Here is a 15699-nt window from a genome sequence, read left to right as displayed (position 1 = left end):
ATCCTCTTTTACCCTTCGGCTTCCTCACTATGTCAGGCCGAAGAACCGCAGTGTTGCAGATGCTTTTTCATAGGGGCACTCCTGTTCTCGCGCATAGAAGCATATAATAACAAAACTGGTAATTGCCCTGTTGTGGTTGACACGACTCCTTGAATAACCCAAATTTCAAAGCAGCCAGCGGGCGTATTATGGGGACTATCGTATCTACTTAGCGTGCGACGGCGTATTGTTCAGCATTTGATTGGGCCGTCTAAGTCTATAGTTCCACTTGTCGTATTTGGTGGCCTGGCGTAATTTGACGACGACCAGGGAATTTGCTAAACGACGTATATAGCTGCATCCTATTGGCTTCATGGGCTCTAAATCTTTCCTTGATGGATCTTGATACGTGTATGTGGGTTATTAGATGTAGAAGGCTATGTATCCAACCCTTTTTAAATATCATTTTTAAGATAGTTCCTCAAAGGTTTTTCATATAAGACAGCATACTGGTATTCCGCATCGTGTATGGGAAAATCCAAAGAGCATTTCAGCGCCTTCCATACGCATCAAGATACATATGAAATCAAGTCTGCTAAATCAGCATAGTGACTATTTTATTTAGCCGCAAGAGACTTTTTTATTGGCTTTCAACCCCTCGTTCCCAACAATGGCGGTCCTCGAACCCTACAAGGGAGGCTATTACCTTTGGAAATATCTCCCCTCGATTCCCGCGGCTGTAATATTTTGCATCTTGTTCATAATCGCCACCGCGGCACATGCGTGGCGTTTATACAAAACACGACGATGGTTTGCCATTCCGTTCGCCATTGGTGGATATAGTAAGTAGAACTGCTTCTGTCAGCGGGTTGCCTTTCCTATGTGCACTATCTGAGAGATCGTCTTCAGAAACGCTAATATCGTAAAATAGTGGAAATCATAGGATACGCGACTCGAGCGTCAGCGCATGACAGAACTGGAAAATTGATGCCCTATGTTATTCAGAATAACATGATCCTGCTGGCGCCCGTTCTATTCGCGGCATCTATATACATGACTTTACAGAAGATCATCAATAACGTCCGCGGCGAGAAACATGCAATCATACGCCCAGCCTGGTTGACCAGGTTGTTCGTCGCTGGAGATATCTTAGCCCTCATGATTCAAGGCGGTGCAGCGGGTCTGATGGTGGTCGCTTCGCAGGCTCAGTTAGGGCAAACCGTTGTTATCATTGGATTGGTCTTGCAGGTGGTGATGTTTGGTCTCTTCTGGGCCACAGCAGCTGTCTTCCATATCAGAATGCGTCATGATCCGTCAGTGATCTACATTTCTGTTGACATCAAGTGGCAAGAGACTTTATGTATGCTCTACGGTGTCAGTGCATTGATAATGATTCGGTCGGTCTTCCGCATAGTGGAATTTGTTATGGGGGCTGATGGCTATCTGTTGAGAAATGAATGGGCCATGTACCTCTTCGACTCGGTACCGATGTGGCTCGTGATGGCGGTTTTCTGGCAGTGGTTTCCGGATACTATCTCTAATCACAACAGTTTCTACTCTGTTACTTCCATGACTGTTCTCGACCCGGCTCCGGGACCTGTGGGTTCCGTTACTGATACCACTGGTTATACAAACCGGACGGGGGTCAAACCATAGCATAGAATCTTTTGTTTCTCTTAATGTGTATATATATATACTGGTATAGACAGAACCACACATAAAAGCAAACACATACAACACTGGGGATCTGCCAGTGGTCGCCTACCTGAGTACTAATCCATCGCTTCAAGGACCTACCTTTGCATTCCAGCTGCCTAGTGGTCAGTTCGAGATAGTCAGTTTTTTCGTTGGTCAAAGAGCGGATATTAATGCTCAAGGCGTCGAATACGGCAATGCATGAGGCTAGTAATTTCTATATAAAAGGGGCTATGTCGTTGATCGTGATGTTGCAAACGTTGCCGTAGTTGCAGCCAGTTTCGTATGTTGTATCTCTCGCTTTAGCGACATTTCGATGTCCCATTTGAACTCGCAACTAAAGTGACTCGTGACTGACTGCTTATGATCTTTAGTGTTTCTTTTGGAAATAAGCGAAACAAGGTGCACTGCCGAAAGCGAGCTCAGATCGCGTTGTCTAATGAGTTAGGTAAGTGGGTTGATACTTGAGCCAACTCGAATCTAGAAGTGTCGGTAATATCTACTAAAGGCAAAGGTAACCCCTGAAGTTAGATAGTGATGTAATCGGCCTAGCATGAGCGTGATCTGTGAGGGTGAAGCGGATGCGTCGGGTGGCCGTAGTGTTACGCACAAAATGCTGAGGGAACTCTATAATTCAATCCAAACGCGCAAGCTCAAGGAAATTGATGATGCTAATTATTTGAGAAATAAATATAGTAAACCGTAAGTGCTAGATCTAGAATATCGACCAAACGGCACGCCAGGTCAATATTGCTCTGGGTGGGCCATCAAAAGTTAATCCGTAGACTAATCGCGATTGAGACCATAGGTTACAACGGCGACGAAGGCCGCCGAGTTGCAGTGGATGAACCACTACGAATGAATGCATGGCCCGAAAGTCCAAAGAGTAGGTTACATGATTACATACCGTTCACGCTAAACGGGTGGAGAACTCGCTAAAAGGCTTTCGAGCCCCATCGATGCATCTTGTCCTCTGGCATCTCTTTTTCAACATCTACGTCCCAATTGAACCTTCCATGCTGGCATGCATTACAAGGTGCCATGCGGCGACCACACCGCAAATCGCGGTATGGATGCAAGAACTGTAAACAGTCACATAAGAAATGCGACGAAGGACGGCCATCGTGTCAGAATTGCGTCACAGCGGAACGACGGTGCTCATATTTAGATTCCATTGCCAAACCATCACGTCCGCATTTAGCACTCCCGGTGGCATCAACCTCCTCCCATAGAAGCCCAGTCTCATCCGCATTGTCTGCTACGAATGAGGTTTCTCAACATGAGTTGACAACAGGCGGCAGTAGCGGCTGTAGTACCGCTGGAAAAGAGGAACTATCAAGTCCCCACACTCACGAGCGGTACAATCTGCTGCACTTGGAGCTGTTGAATCATTTTAGAACCGTCGTTGGCCAAGAACTGGTGCGTGACCAGCCAGAGGACGAAAATCTCATCCAGCAAGCAATCAACCAAGCATATAAAACACCCTACCTGATGGATGAGTTGATCGCGTTCGCGGCGGCGCACAAAAGCGTCGTTCCAGGTCAGCCGAAAAGCTTGTATGCAAGCGAGGCAACGCGACTACAAACCAGAGCGCTAGCTGCATTCAACGCGGCCACAGCAGAAATCTCAGATGAGAACTGCATGTCTATGTTCTGGTTTTCTGCTATCCTGGGTCAGCATGTTATGTTCAACACATTCTCATCACTATCAGACCTCTCTACAGTGCTAGATCGGTTTGTGCAGTGCCTGACCCTGCACAGAGGCGTCCGCGTCATTTCCAGCGAAGCGTGGCCGCGGATTCAACAGGAGCTCTACGGCCACGTCGGTGACCTACCGCTAGACCCAGCCGAAATCGAGACAGGTAGCCGGGGGGACGAGTGTGCATCGCTTTTTCAACTCTTAGACGAGAGTGGTCTCAATCGGTCTTGCATAAAGCAAGATGTCTTGACGCTTCAGCGCATGTTTGATGAGCAGAATAGCCGGGAATTTTCAAAAAGCCGCTACATCCTTCTCCCCCAGGAGTGGCTCGTACGAGTTTCTGTGGAGTTTGTGCACCTTGTAGAACAACGTCGACCAGAGGCTCTGGTGGTTCTTGCTCATTATAGTGTTCTGCTCCTCAGGGCGAAACATTACTGGGTGATAGACGGTGCTGGAGGCTTCTTGATACAATCAATCACGAGACACCTCGGATCATACTGGAGCCCATGGCTCAAATGGCCGAATTTGATGCTGGAAGATCCATCATTGCAACATGGAGGGCCTCGATGAAAAGATCGTTGATATAAAACTGGACTATTATAGAAGGCAAGGAATGTATATCTGCTGTCTTCTCTTTTCACCCAAGAACTGTATAGACAACTCTCTAGGATAAACCCACCGAAGACCCTCGTGCAGTCTATCAGCAGCAACTTTTAAAACCTTCGGAGAGATCTTTGACTAATGCTCAAGGCTTGTTGCGCGAATACACAACCAGCAGTCGACGTTGGAAACGTTACCGCAAGACGCATTGAACTGTGTCTTTTGCGGATACGGACATACTATGCGACGCTGTGTCGTTCCATTCAGGTTGGTGATTTGTACCAGAGTCGAGCCGGGAACAGTGCCGTTCTCCACCCAGGCACGCAGTTGGCTGAACAAGGAAGTAGGTGGGCTGCTGGAGCCTCCAAAGCAATGTTCATAGCCCGGCAGCTGGTAATAGCGGTAGAACTCTTCTATGCCAGGCACAGCTTTGCCGACTGCATTGTAGTACTGCTCGCTACCTTTCGTGGGAATGAACTCATCAGTCTAATGAATGGGTTAGCCCTGAACAAGACAAGTGGATTAGCAGACAGTGATGGCTAGGGATAACTCACAAGACCGTGGAAGCTAACCAATTTTCCACCCGCTTTTCGGAATTCTGAAAGATCGGGGTCGTCAGTATCGAGAATGGATCTGTATTGCTGATTACTGGAATGCATGAGATCATCGAACTCGCGCTGTGTGAGATTTGAAAAATTCAAGTCAGGTTTCGCGGCTACGAAAAGCTTTAGCCATGGCAAAGCCAACATATTGGGGCTTCCAACACAGTCTTGTGCGGTACAATTCGTTGCTGCGACTCCTGGGAGACCATTGTTGTCTACGAGGTTTGCCCCCGGATTGTAGCCGTACCACCATTTTTTGCCTTCGGCTGTCACAGGACCGTGCCATGTAGCATTCACGACCTTGGCGGCGGTGTTGCTGATCTGGACCGTGCTGTTTGACTTTTCGGCGCAGGTGATCGTGGTGCCCACAACCTTGAAAGGATCGAACTGCTTGAGACATAGATCAGCCTCGCCAATGATCCCATCCAAGACGCCATCGAGTCCGTCACAAGCTGAGATAGCGGCCGCGGTTATTGCTTGGATCTCACAGCCGTAAGGATACTCTCCAAGAGAATTCATGAGCTGCTGTGGCCAAAGAGCTGCGGTGAAGGACTCCGACCAATGAAGAGCTGGGGCACCGGCTGATATGCCATCATAAGCTGTTGGAAACCTCTGCGCTAACATCAGGCCTTGTCGGCCACCCTGGCTACAGCCGTTCCAGTATGAATAAGTTGGACCTCTCCCATAGAAACTTTTAATGAGTGATTTCCCTATGATCGCCTATTGAATTTCATCGTTAATTACCTGGGGCAGGACAGAGTGAAACATAATTAATGGAGTGGAATGTTTCATCTTTTATGAATCCCATGGAAGACATGGCCATTCAACTTACCTCGTCATTTAAAGACACCCATGCAAGGTTCTTCAGATTGTACATGTTAACGTTTCCAGGACTGTTCAGAGCCCAATTAGTTGGGAATATGGAGCTATCCAATCCAGCGTCAGTAGTGAAGGTAGCGTATCCGTCTGCGACCGCGCCTTTCATGTTTTCGTAGGAAACGAAGAACCGCCCGGCTGCCCATCCGCCTCCGCCGACGGCCAACAAGCGCTCATTCCACTTGTCGGCGGTTGGAAGCCATGCCTCGACCGCAATGTTGTCGTTCTGGCCGGGGTGGGTGTATGTGACAGTGACGTTACAGAAAGTAGCGTTTCTAAGCTCGACGGAAGGCTGAGTAAATCTGACAAGTTCCATGAATGTTAGTGGGTCTGGTCACCATGATACATATGGTTTTTCAGGGCCCGCGTGATCACGTACCTGAACGCTGATGACACTGATGCACTGTAATTGGTGACCAACGAGGCTTGTAACGAAAGCACCTCTGCACCAAACAGAGATGGTGAGAATGTGGAGGGAGCACAAGCAGCCATTACGACACAACTTGGTAGATAGCCGAAGGTACGTGATGGGTTCAAGGATACCCCGCTTTGAACCCTAGTTATATAACGAGCACTTGATCGGGGAGGATGTCCCTTAGAGAAACAGCTATGAAGCAGGTCAAGTTACCCATCACTGCAAACGGGCCATCCATGAGTATGTCACCGGGTGCGCTGGGCTTGTCAGATCTATAGTACGCTAACATATCAACCAAACCATCCAGCTTCACATCATAGGAGGAACAAGGCGTGTGATAAGCGCCCAGTGGAGCCAAGAATGGTGATCTCGGGAAGGGAAAGCTCTCCTCGCACATCGTTCTTCCTACAGCACCCTTTGGCTCCTCCTAGTTTCTATCATAAAGGGACAAATTTAGGTTGCCGTCAAACCAGTCACACAGCTACCATACGATGGTTTCATTTGGTCATGACCTCATTCGACTATCATTTGGTAAAACCTTCGTACACGACCAGCGTGAAAGGCAGCAAGGACAGACTTCCAAGCCAATCGCGTCGAAACGAGTAGTATCGTTGATCACGGTCAGCGTATTCGGGCCGCATTTCGCCCAGCTCAGCTGCTACCTTTGCCTTCCTAATATACGGAATACGCGTCTGAGTAAAGTTTAGTTGCTCCCATCTGTTATTACTGCTTCGTGTTTCTTCGACTCCTGCCCCTCTCTGTCCTGCCAAGAATTGCTTCTAATGCGCTCTTCAACCCCTGTTCGTCATACCTGAGGACACCGTCGATTTTGCGTCCATAAACCCGAATGCAGTCCACGCCGAGATTGGCCAACGCCTCTTTGTCTACGACTGGTGTGCCTTCGCCTTCCATGTGCAGTAGATGGGTGACATATCTTCTCACTTCGCTGAGACGGCCGTTGTTGTCGACTTCACCTTGACTCTCTGCAGCGGCGCACGTTATAGCTTTGACGAAATCCACCGCCGTGAAAGGGCTGGTGCTGGGCCCTGTCTCGCGATCATTGCTGGAGTTGAGGATAAGCACTTTGTGTCGGACTCCCGAGTTCGCGATCGCCTGTCCGACGCCTCGCAGTACCAAACTCGGTACAATGGATGTGTAGAGGGATCCAATGCTGTAGATCACCGCGTTGGATTGCTCGATAGCCTCGACAACTTTCGGATTTGCACGTGGCCGTATTTCATGGCCGTAGGGATTGATATACCAGACTCTCTTGATCCTGCAGGACAAATCATCTTCTCCGGATTTGGAGAATTCGATGTATTGCTTCCGCAGCGTTGGTAAACTTCCAGGTAGATTGGCGTCTTCTATGAGATCATGTGCGTCCGTATCCTCCGTCGTTGATACAGCGGCCGCTTCTGCGGTGGCGGCACCATTGGCGTCGGGCAGGGCAGTAGGCTCGCTGGGATGTGAAATAGCATTCTGACCGGTGATTATGGTGCCGTCCGACAGTCCAGCGGAAATATGATGGGAGAAGTTTGTGTTGATAGCTGGAAGAACTGACGTTGAAGGTGGGATGGAACATATTTGCGATAGCAAGTATATAGAAGATTCAAGAGAGCCAGTGAAGATGCGGGCGCTGCAAGGTGTAAGTATGATGAATAATCGTAAATCCGAAGAAGTGTTCTCGTCGCCTGGGATGTGCACACTTCCCCGACGCTCAGACGCATGGGTGCAAGTACTCACCCAGTCAAGAACAAATTCCCAACGGCCGCCTTGCCAAAGTTGAAGGTTGAACTCGGTCTAGCTCTTTTTACGATCTCCATATTGACCATGTTGAAGATGCTCCTGATGAGCTCACGTTTGTCGCTCGAGATTTGTTCCCATAATTCGTGCCTTCCGTCCACGATATCCAGCCATTCAGAGCGTGCCTTTTCAGGATCTTTGGAGAGGCGGTAGTTGAACAGTGCTTTTGTGGCTGCTAAATCTGCATTTGAGTCTACTTTGGGGATGAGACGAACAAGACGAGAACGAATATCACCAATACCTGTATTATAGGTTAATCAACCGACCGTACTTTGCGGTGGCCATAAATTGGCGTTGGAAAGGTATCAAGGGCACGAACCAGGACCCCCAAATACCCGAATTAGCTCAGAAGAACTGCCACCATTATCACTGATGGGGATGATGTAGCTCAGTGAGCATCTTCTACTTTCGCGGAGATCGTTGAGCACGTCAACTAGACTGTTGGTTGCGGTTCCACCACCAAAGACAACGATGCCTTTCGGACGTGGGGATTCCATTGTGTCCTTGAGCAGGGGACGAGAGCTGTGCACGAATCAGTCACCCAGAAAAACGTTGGGGGTCACAGTCAGCAGTCCACTATGTATGGCCTGAAGTTTGATTCTTCGCGCACCTTACACCCTTTACGCAACTGCTGTGAATACTTTTAATAGTGGCGCTCAATTGAATGAGGATCGAGGGGCAGACGCGAGCTGCAAGCGGAATCCTTTCGGCGGACTCGAACCTAGGCCGAATCCACTGTGCATCGCTCACACCAACTTTACGAATCAAGCTTGACTTATATAGCACCACATTAGTTTGTAATACAAACCCTTTTTTCACACTGCAACGTGTTACTTTGACGCATGGCGTCGCGATGACTCAAAGCCGCCAGCTCGTTGTCACAGACGGTGGTTTCCGAAGTTGAACCGACAAGCTAAGAACATGATATCGAACGTCTGAAAGCGAAGTAGATACGAGAATGCAATTTGTCAATTGTACTATGTAAGTTTGAAAGTGTCACAAGCCATAACCAATCTTTGTCCTAGGCGGCGCGCATTGGAAGTACTCGGTTTGAGGGGCAATGTGAGTTATCTATCTACAGTTGTTTTCATACTATAGCCAATTACATATATCTATACACGGGAGTCACGATGAGAGCTCCGTCTATTTCCCCTTCTAGTCTATTGGCAATGCCCATCATGGCGAAACCCTTATCGAGCAGCAGCCGGAACAGCTTGTTGCTGTCGTCCCTGCGCCCACTCCTGAACCTTCTTCCTTCTTTCCTCTACCTTCCTTTCGAATTCCTCTACTTTAGCCAAACGCTCTTTCTCATCCTTGAGGGACTTCTCAGCAGATTCAATAGACTTGCGCTCTTGCTCGCGTGCATCCTGGTCTTTTCTTCGGATTGCGATGTCTCGGGGACGGAAGTCGCTAAAGAGTCGCTTGAGGGCAACCTCAATAAGGTAACATCCAGCGAAGTCGAGGATCATGACGGTTGTCAAGGTGGTGCTGAACTCGTTCGAGAAATCAACAAGCATCATCTTCTCGTTCAACTCGGGAATGAACTTGGTTGAACAGGAAAAGGCGATAGCGGTGACACCAATGATTCCCCAGAACATGCCCCTGTTCTCCGTAATAGACTCACGGAAAGGGCGACCCTGGTAGTTGACAGCAAAGGTAGAGATCTGTTGAATCAATTGCAACAAGTACACGGCGGTATTGAGAAGAGACGGGCTGAATTCAGCTTCTAGATCCACATCCAGATCACCACGGCTAGAGAATCAATGTTAGAAAAAGCACAGTTATGTCGATAAGAGGGCTGACTTACGGATCAAGCTTTTCGCAGAATCGGGCGATGTAAATGAGCGTGACGATGTGGATAGCGAATTGACCAAGGATAGAACCAATTATGTAGAAGTTGAAGATATTAGGCTGCGGGCGCTCCTTGGACAGGCCTTCAACAGTTCGGGCGCGAGAGATCGACAGGAAACAGACGGACATCAGCATACCGCTAATGGTGTACTGGCCATCACCGAACTTGATGCCTTCTAGATAGAGGACAGATAGACTGTAGGCGCTGATCAGACAGTTAAGGGCAAGGATCTTGTACATCTGGATGGTAGCGACAAGTGTGCAACGACCCTGACGAATGATATTCGGAATGGCGACGACATTTCTGAGTTTGCTCGTGAAAGGAGCGGCAACTGAGGCATCACCGAGCTTCAAAGTCGGCGGTTCATCATCCATTTCCATATCCATCATCCCGGAAGTCAGCTTGTCGGCCAGCCCGACAGCCTTCTGTTGAGCTGCTTGTTGTTTGGCTTGACGAGGATCGGCGTTTATCAGCTGCTGGGCAGCAGGGGACGTGATCGTCTGCGTAAGATCAATACCGTACTGCTTAGCATACTCCTCGGGTGTGATGTTCTTCTTCTGTGCCTCGCGCTCGACCGCTTTTCGCAAGTGGGGATTCGAAGGGCCTGCAGGGTAAAGATGAGCGATCATGGGAGGAACTGGCGGCGCAGGTTGGTTGAAGCGTTTCATGAGGTCGACTTGTTTTTGATACATCTCCTTCATCTTGGTGTTTCGGCTGTGCTCCGCAATTCGAGTGAGATCTTCTTGTGTACCGTTTAGAAGAGCAATACCAATGTGAGCTTGTTTCAACGCTCCGACGTCATTGGTACCATCGCCAGCCATCAAGGTGTAATAGCCTAGGTCTTTCATGCCAATAAGAATGTCCTCTTTTTGCTTCGGCGAAACACGAGCATAAACCCAGGCGTATCGCAGCAGAGACCGGAAAGCCCCATCGTTTCCTTTTTCACCGAGCTTCGTCAAAGCATAACCAGTGACACAGATGTCTTTTGTCTTCAATATCTCAGGGTCAATAGGGGCAGAAGCATCCACGTCAACGGTGATCTTGTCGTCGACGCTCTTCCAGACAAGTTTCTCGCCTCCCTCGTTGTCTTCTGGAGCATCGAGAATCAAAACTTCTCTATCGACAATCTCGACTTCGCGAGCGACATGGACAGCAGTAAGAGGGTTGTCTCCAGTGATCATCACAACGCGGTGACTACTCTCGTTGAGCATTTGGACGGCCTGCTTAGCATCTTCTTTCAGGGGACATTGAAGCACCAAGAACCCAGCAAAGGTAAGATCAGCCTCAACCTTCTCACGCTTCAAGTCGTTGATTTTTCCGGATCCAAGTTCGTTGTCAGTGGTCAGTTGTTTGTAGGCAAGAGCAAGAACACGAGAGCCGCGACGAGTGAAGTACTTGAACGTCTCTTCGTAGTCCTTGGGGACGGTGGTCAGCATCTTCATGATAGTCTCAGGCGCGCCCTTGACACCGACGAAGGTGCCCTTCAACTTGGTGCCAGTCTTGGAATCCATAGCGTTAACCGTGGCCACGGAGCTTTGGCGCTTAAGGGCAGACGAGAACTGGAATCGGCGCTTCACTTGTACAGACCCGGCAATAGTGCCAGCTGTTCTGGCAGTCAAGATATCATTCCTTCCGAGAACCCAACCCAGAGACGTCAGTGTAGCTTTTTCCATAGGGTCGCCCACGATATCACCCTCATCAAGCTTAACGAGAGCATGCGCAGTAGCGAGTACAAGCGTGGTTTCGATACCAGTCTCCTTGACCGGGGTCACTTGGCTGTGAGCTCCATCAGACTCGACTGGAGTGTCAGTGCCGGAATGGCCAAGACCAAGCCCAGCGATGCCATCAACAACCAGGTCCTCGCCGGTCAGTGTACCCGTCTTGTCAAAACAAGCAATGTCGACACGTCCAGCGAAGGGGATGCGGAATGGCTCAGTACAGAAGATGGCCAATTTGGCCAAAGCGGCAAGACTCGTGTTAACAGCCAAACTCAGTTCCATGGGCAGCTCTGGGGGAACAACACTTGTGACGATCAAGACACAGTCGAGGAGGAGCTTGGATCGTTTTCGGTCCTTCTTGACACCTTCGTCCCATACATACCATGAAGCGGCGATGGCGAAGATGAGCAGGAATAGAATGAAGAACAGTGCCTCGGCGTTATTGGCGGAAACACGCTCTGTAGAATATATCATGGTTCGGACCAGGCTGCCCTGAGATGTCTCGAAGCCCGTCTTCATGACGATGGCCATAGCCCCGTTATCCGGCGGGAGAGGCACTCCAGAGGCAAGCTTTGGTTTCTCCTCATCGGGGTTGCCGTGTGTCACCTGAAGGACTTTAGTGCCGCCCCAAAGGAAGGCGTTCTTGTCAAGTCCCTCAGGATCAATGGGAGTGTCAGTGGGGCGCAATTGAATAGAGTCCTTCAGCAATGGCGTGCTCTCTCCAGAAAGCATAGCCTCGTTGACGATGACAGTGCCCTCAACTAGCAACATATCGCAGGCGACACCGCTATCCTCTTTTGTGCGGTTGATGGAGACCAGATCGCCAGGCAAAAGGTTGTCGCTCTGAACCTCGGTCCACTTGCCAAGCCGGTATACCCACACGTTGTAGGGCTTGATGCTCATGCCTCGGAACTCGTTCAGTGTGCGCTGACGCTGCCAGACAACGGTAGACTCGAACATGACTAGCATGAATAAGGTGAAGAGCGAGTAGTACCAGTATTCATCAAGCATCCACAGGCCGACACAGAAGATCTGGAAGACGAAGAATGGCGCCACGGCATGCTCCTTGAAGAGCTCGGTGAAGGTAGGCACAGGAATGTCGAACGTGTTTGTGCCATAGTATTGCTCTAGGCGGGTGAGTTCGGCCTGGCTCGTGATGCCCTTGGACTTCTGGAACTGGTCCAGCAGCGGCTTTGGTTCGGCGTCGATGGCATAGGCCAGCGGGCTGAAGGTCTTCTCGTCGGCATGGTAAAGGAACCGGCGCTTTTGGAAGAGGAAGGAGAGATTGGATTTGCCAGCGACAGTCTCGCGCTCGAGCTTGCAGATCTCGGGGGAACCTGCGTTGGCGACGGGGATGACCTTGATGAGCTCGGCGGCCTCGATAGTGCTGGCCTTCTTCGCGGTGAAGGAAGCCTTCAGATCAACACTCCAATGGGTGCTGAGCCAAACAAGAGCTTGGGCGGTGATGATTGCGCCGCACCAGACGGTTGTCCACTCGGATGCGCCGATGTACTTTTCATAGAGATCCGAGTCGGTATAGTATCGTGCAAAAATGGGCCAAATAATGGCAAAAGGCCAGACGTACAAATGCCGGAAGGTGGGCAGAGCGTTCAGGAGCTCTGCGCCCTTGATCTGATCGTTTTGCACCAGCGCCATGATGAATCAATTTACACTGATTTCATCCCAGACAGACTTCCTCGGTGCGTTTTGATGGAGGGAGAAAGGGTTCGGGTTCTTCTGGCGGCTTCCACTGCAATGATCTGTACTTTTCCCAGGGGGGTCTGCGTCTGGGTCTGCGGTGGCGTGCCAAGCTCCTCGTTAGCTCTCTGGCTCTCTCGTGTGTACTGTAGGCTCCATTTGATTGTGCTATTTAGTCTAACCTTAGGTTAGTCTGGTCTAGTCTAAGGCTAGGCAAACGTGACGTGTGGCCGCCAGCTGAGCCCAGCGGTCGGCCGGCCCTTGTCTTGTTGTCCCGTGGCCGATCCCGCCCCTCGTTCAGTCTTCGTTCAATGTTCCCCTCATTACCCGTCCGCCGTAATCACACACGGTGGAGACGCTCCGTCGTCGGCTCTGGCTCTCTCGATGGAACAAGTCAGGCAAGTGCTGTGTTGTAGGTAAACCCACCTTTTCTTGATGCCTGTATCCAGACAACCCTGAGTCTGTCTCCATATCGTCAGCGATACAACACGTCGCCTTGAGTGGACCGAACTGGTTTGGCAACTGAACAAACTGCGTTGTCGCATCCCGTCATGTGCGCAGTTCGCTGTCTGAGAGTCCTAGAAACTCTCACGAAAACGAAGATGGACCTCAGATCATACCCATGGGAAAGGGCGATATGCGATTTTGAGTCACTATAGCGATTGGCACTCGTTATGTGCGAAAGGGAAACGAACCGGCATTATCTATGTAGTATTTGGGTGGCACATCTGGATATTCTTCGTCCACCTCTACCACTGCTGCACCACGAAAGTGTGCCATGTTCATCATCGGCGTGCAGCTTTGGTTTACCATATGTGTATCCGACCAGCTAATATCCAGCGGGCTCCCACCGATACCACAGAACTTCTAGAGCCGGACGTAATGCTTCTTGGAAACTAGCTATGTCAATGGGCCATGCTGACTGTCTCCAAATCCTCGCTTGGCCAGCCAACAGTATCGTTATCAGACAGTCCCGCTCTTCTACCATCAAAGTTCGTGTGGGCAACATCACAAGTTGATCCACTACCCATGCACAAAGCACAGCAAGATTGTTTTCTTACTGAAGTTACAGCTCTTGACGATGAGTCAGGAGACCCGTGGCCTTGAACTATAACTGCTCTGTGTATAAATTATCACGTATCTCTCCTGAAATCGCTTATTTCCACATGGTCTTCAGACCAAGCGCTAGCGACATTATGCCGTCGTCCAATCACAATTCCATAAGCTTCTACCCATGGCTTTCCAGAAAACTTCAGGAATCTGCCCTCCGCGTTGGGAGTGGGTTCATACTTCGAATAGCTCAATCTTTATCAAGGGTCTCGACGCATTGTTCTAGATAGGATAGTGGTAGCGCCCTCGTCCGGGTGCTGGGCCGTAGGTTGCCGAGTCTGATTGCCACGCCATGTGGAACGGGACGCTGGCCTGGCATGGGCCGGACACTGACCCCTTGGCAAGCCCTCTGTCGAGTGGTTAATGTGAACTTCCGAAAACGGGACATGCAGGTAAAGGCTCCAGCAATACTCATAGCTGACGTTGAGCTGCATACGCAGTCATGATAGCCTTCGTTTTGTCGTTTCACGTATACGAGGTCCCAAAGACTATCAAGGCGGTGCTTATGCAGCCGTTTGAAGCACTCTTGAAGTCGGGCCACGAGAGTTGGCAGCTTGGTGACGTCTGGGAAAACGTCGATGAGCAAAGCCGACTCCAATTTTGTGTGCATATCCAGGAAGCCCACCTCGTTCACTGTCTCGCCCGGAGCCTTGCCTTGTCTGCGCCAACATCGCTCAAGGAGAAAGTTGATGACGGCCAAGACGATGGGCCTCAGTTCCATCAGCCGAACTGGCCAATGCCCATCGGTGTCAGAAGATTTGACATGATCTTTACAGACCGTTATGAGACAATGTTTGAATGTGGCTAGTTGGCCTCTGTGGTCCGAAATCTGGGCGATGATCATCTCAGCGGCTAACACCTGCTCGACCATTAGGCAACTGAGGGATTGGCGAAATTTTTTAAAGTTGCCCTTGTTGTACCGAGAGGGGATATCGATGACGTTGTCTTCGATCTCCTCGCATATGTCGTCTTCTGAACCATCTTCCGCCCAAGTATCCACTCTCGTGGAAAATGGCTTCACAGGGAGATTTTGTGATTGCCAAGTCGCCTGCTTATTTGTTCAAGCAACGGAAGCTTTTTCTTGTAAGGTAGCTGTAGCACATGTTGAAAAATGGATGGTGCATGATGCATTATTCAATGTGGTTGGTAGTATGCGTACACTTGCAATGAATCGAATTTGCACTATTTGTATCGTATTGTTTCCGAACCGAAAAGTGTATTTAGTTCAGATGAGTTGTGATACGAACCCGTGAGAGTGTGTATGGCTGTGGTGATGTATCGACTAAAAGCATGCCAGTGGATGTCATGTGTCAGTTGCAGAATTTTCGTAATGATCCACGATATCTGCTCTTCTCAAAATGTTTGAAAGAGTTTGAATAATTTCACGCAGTCGACAATGTGGGTATTGCGCAAGTTTCTGGTTGCTGGAACAAATTTCCTGAATTTACGGGGGCAACGCAAGAACCCTTTTGGGCCAAGATTAACATTTGTTCTGAGAGTATTTTAATCATTTTACATTGTACTCAAGATCGCACTTTTGCGATTAACAGGACAAGACCATGGTACTGTGCGTTCCCAATAGGAATGTATTGCTGTGGAAATGACGATGTCTCAACTAGCGATCGGTACATGGTTTGTATTCAGGATAACGTG

At 49.6% G+C, this 15699-nt stretch overlaps 6 protein-coding genes across 6 annotated transcripts; 2 read left to right on the top strand and 4 right to left on the bottom strand.

Moving 5' to 3' along the window:
- Positions 1–649: 649 nt before the first annotated feature.
- On the top strand, positions 650–1635 carry BKA67DRAFT_509386 (RTA1 like protein-domain-containing protein; the record flags this gene model as incomplete). The annotated part of the gene is made up of 2 exons (XM_046097237.1): positions 650–821; positions 911–1635. The coding sequence occupies 2 exons, from the start codon at positions 650–652 to the stop codon at positions 1633–1635; spliced, it is 897 nt and encodes a 298-aa protein (XP_045965046.1).
- Positions 1636–2715: 1080 nt separating this feature from the next.
- BKA67DRAFT_654066 (uncharacterized protein) lies at positions 2716–3942 on the top strand (the record flags this gene model as incomplete). Its single annotated transcript, XM_046106493.1, has 1 exon — positions 2716–3942. One exon carries the CDS (start codon positions 2716–2718, stop codon positions 3940–3942), a length of 1227 nt encoding a protein of 408 aa, XP_045965045.1.
- Positions 3943–4110: 168 nt separating this feature from the next.
- Positions 4111–5942, bottom strand: BKA67DRAFT_530994 (Tannase/feruloyl esterase; the record flags this gene model as incomplete). Its single annotated transcript, XM_046099324.1, has 4 exons — positions 4111–4458; positions 4527–5294; positions 5407–5752; positions 5830–5942. The coding sequence occupies 4 exons, from the start codon at positions 5940–5942 to the stop codon at positions 4111–4113; spliced, it is 1575 nt and encodes a 524-aa protein (XP_045965044.1).
- Positions 5943–6588: 646 nt separating this feature from the next.
- On the bottom strand, positions 6589–8165 carry BKA67DRAFT_509954 (uncharacterized protein; the record flags this gene model as incomplete). Its single annotated transcript, XM_046097283.1, has 3 exons — positions 6589–7501; positions 7609–7909; positions 7988–8165. The coding sequence occupies 3 exons, from the start codon at positions 8163–8165 to the stop codon at positions 6589–6591; spliced, it is 1392 nt and encodes a 463-aa protein (XP_045965043.1).
- Positions 8166–8555: 390 nt separating this feature from the next.
- On the bottom strand, positions 8556–13064 carry BKA67DRAFT_549554 (uncharacterized protein). Its single transcript, XM_046101591.1, has 2 exons — positions 9476–13064; positions 8556–9420 (listed from the first exon to the last, which is right to left on the bottom strand). The coding sequence occupies exons 1-2, from the start codon at positions 12892–12894 to the stop codon at positions 8859–8861; spliced, it is 3981 nt and encodes a 1326-aa protein (XP_045965042.1). The 5' UTR covers positions 12895–13064; the 3' UTR covers positions 8556–8858.
- Positions 13065–14236: 1172 nt separating this feature from the next.
- BKA67DRAFT_530991 (uncharacterized protein) lies at positions 14237–15353 on the bottom strand (the record flags this gene model as incomplete). The annotated part of the gene is made up of 2 exons (XM_046099323.1): positions 14237–15094; positions 15294–15353. The coding sequence occupies 2 exons, from the start codon at positions 15351–15353 to the stop codon at positions 14237–14239; spliced, it is 918 nt and encodes a 305-aa protein (XP_045965041.1).
- Between the last annotated feature and the right edge of the window lie 346 nt (positions 15354–15699).

This window comes from Truncatella angustata (genome assembly GCF_020726525.1).
Source record: "Truncatella angustata strain MPI-SDFR-AT-0073 chromosome Unknown BKA67scaffold_1, whole genome shotgun sequence".
NCBI lineage: Eukaryota > Fungi > Ascomycota > Sordariomycetes > Amphisphaeriales > Sporocadaceae > Truncatella > Truncatella angustata.
The sequence above is the reverse complement of the archived record's forward strand: the minus strand, read 5'-3'. Positions and strand labels throughout refer to the sequence as shown.

Coding starts and splice junctions, on each gene's coding strand:
- BKA67DRAFT_549554 (XM_046101591.1), bottom strand. CDS start 12,894: ATGGCGCTGGTGCAAAACGATCAGATCAAGGGCGCAGAGCTCCTGAAC. Junction 9,421..9,475: donor TTCTGCGAAAAGCTTGATCC/GTAAGTCAGCCC, acceptor TTGATTCTCTAG/CCGTGGTGATCTGGATGTGG.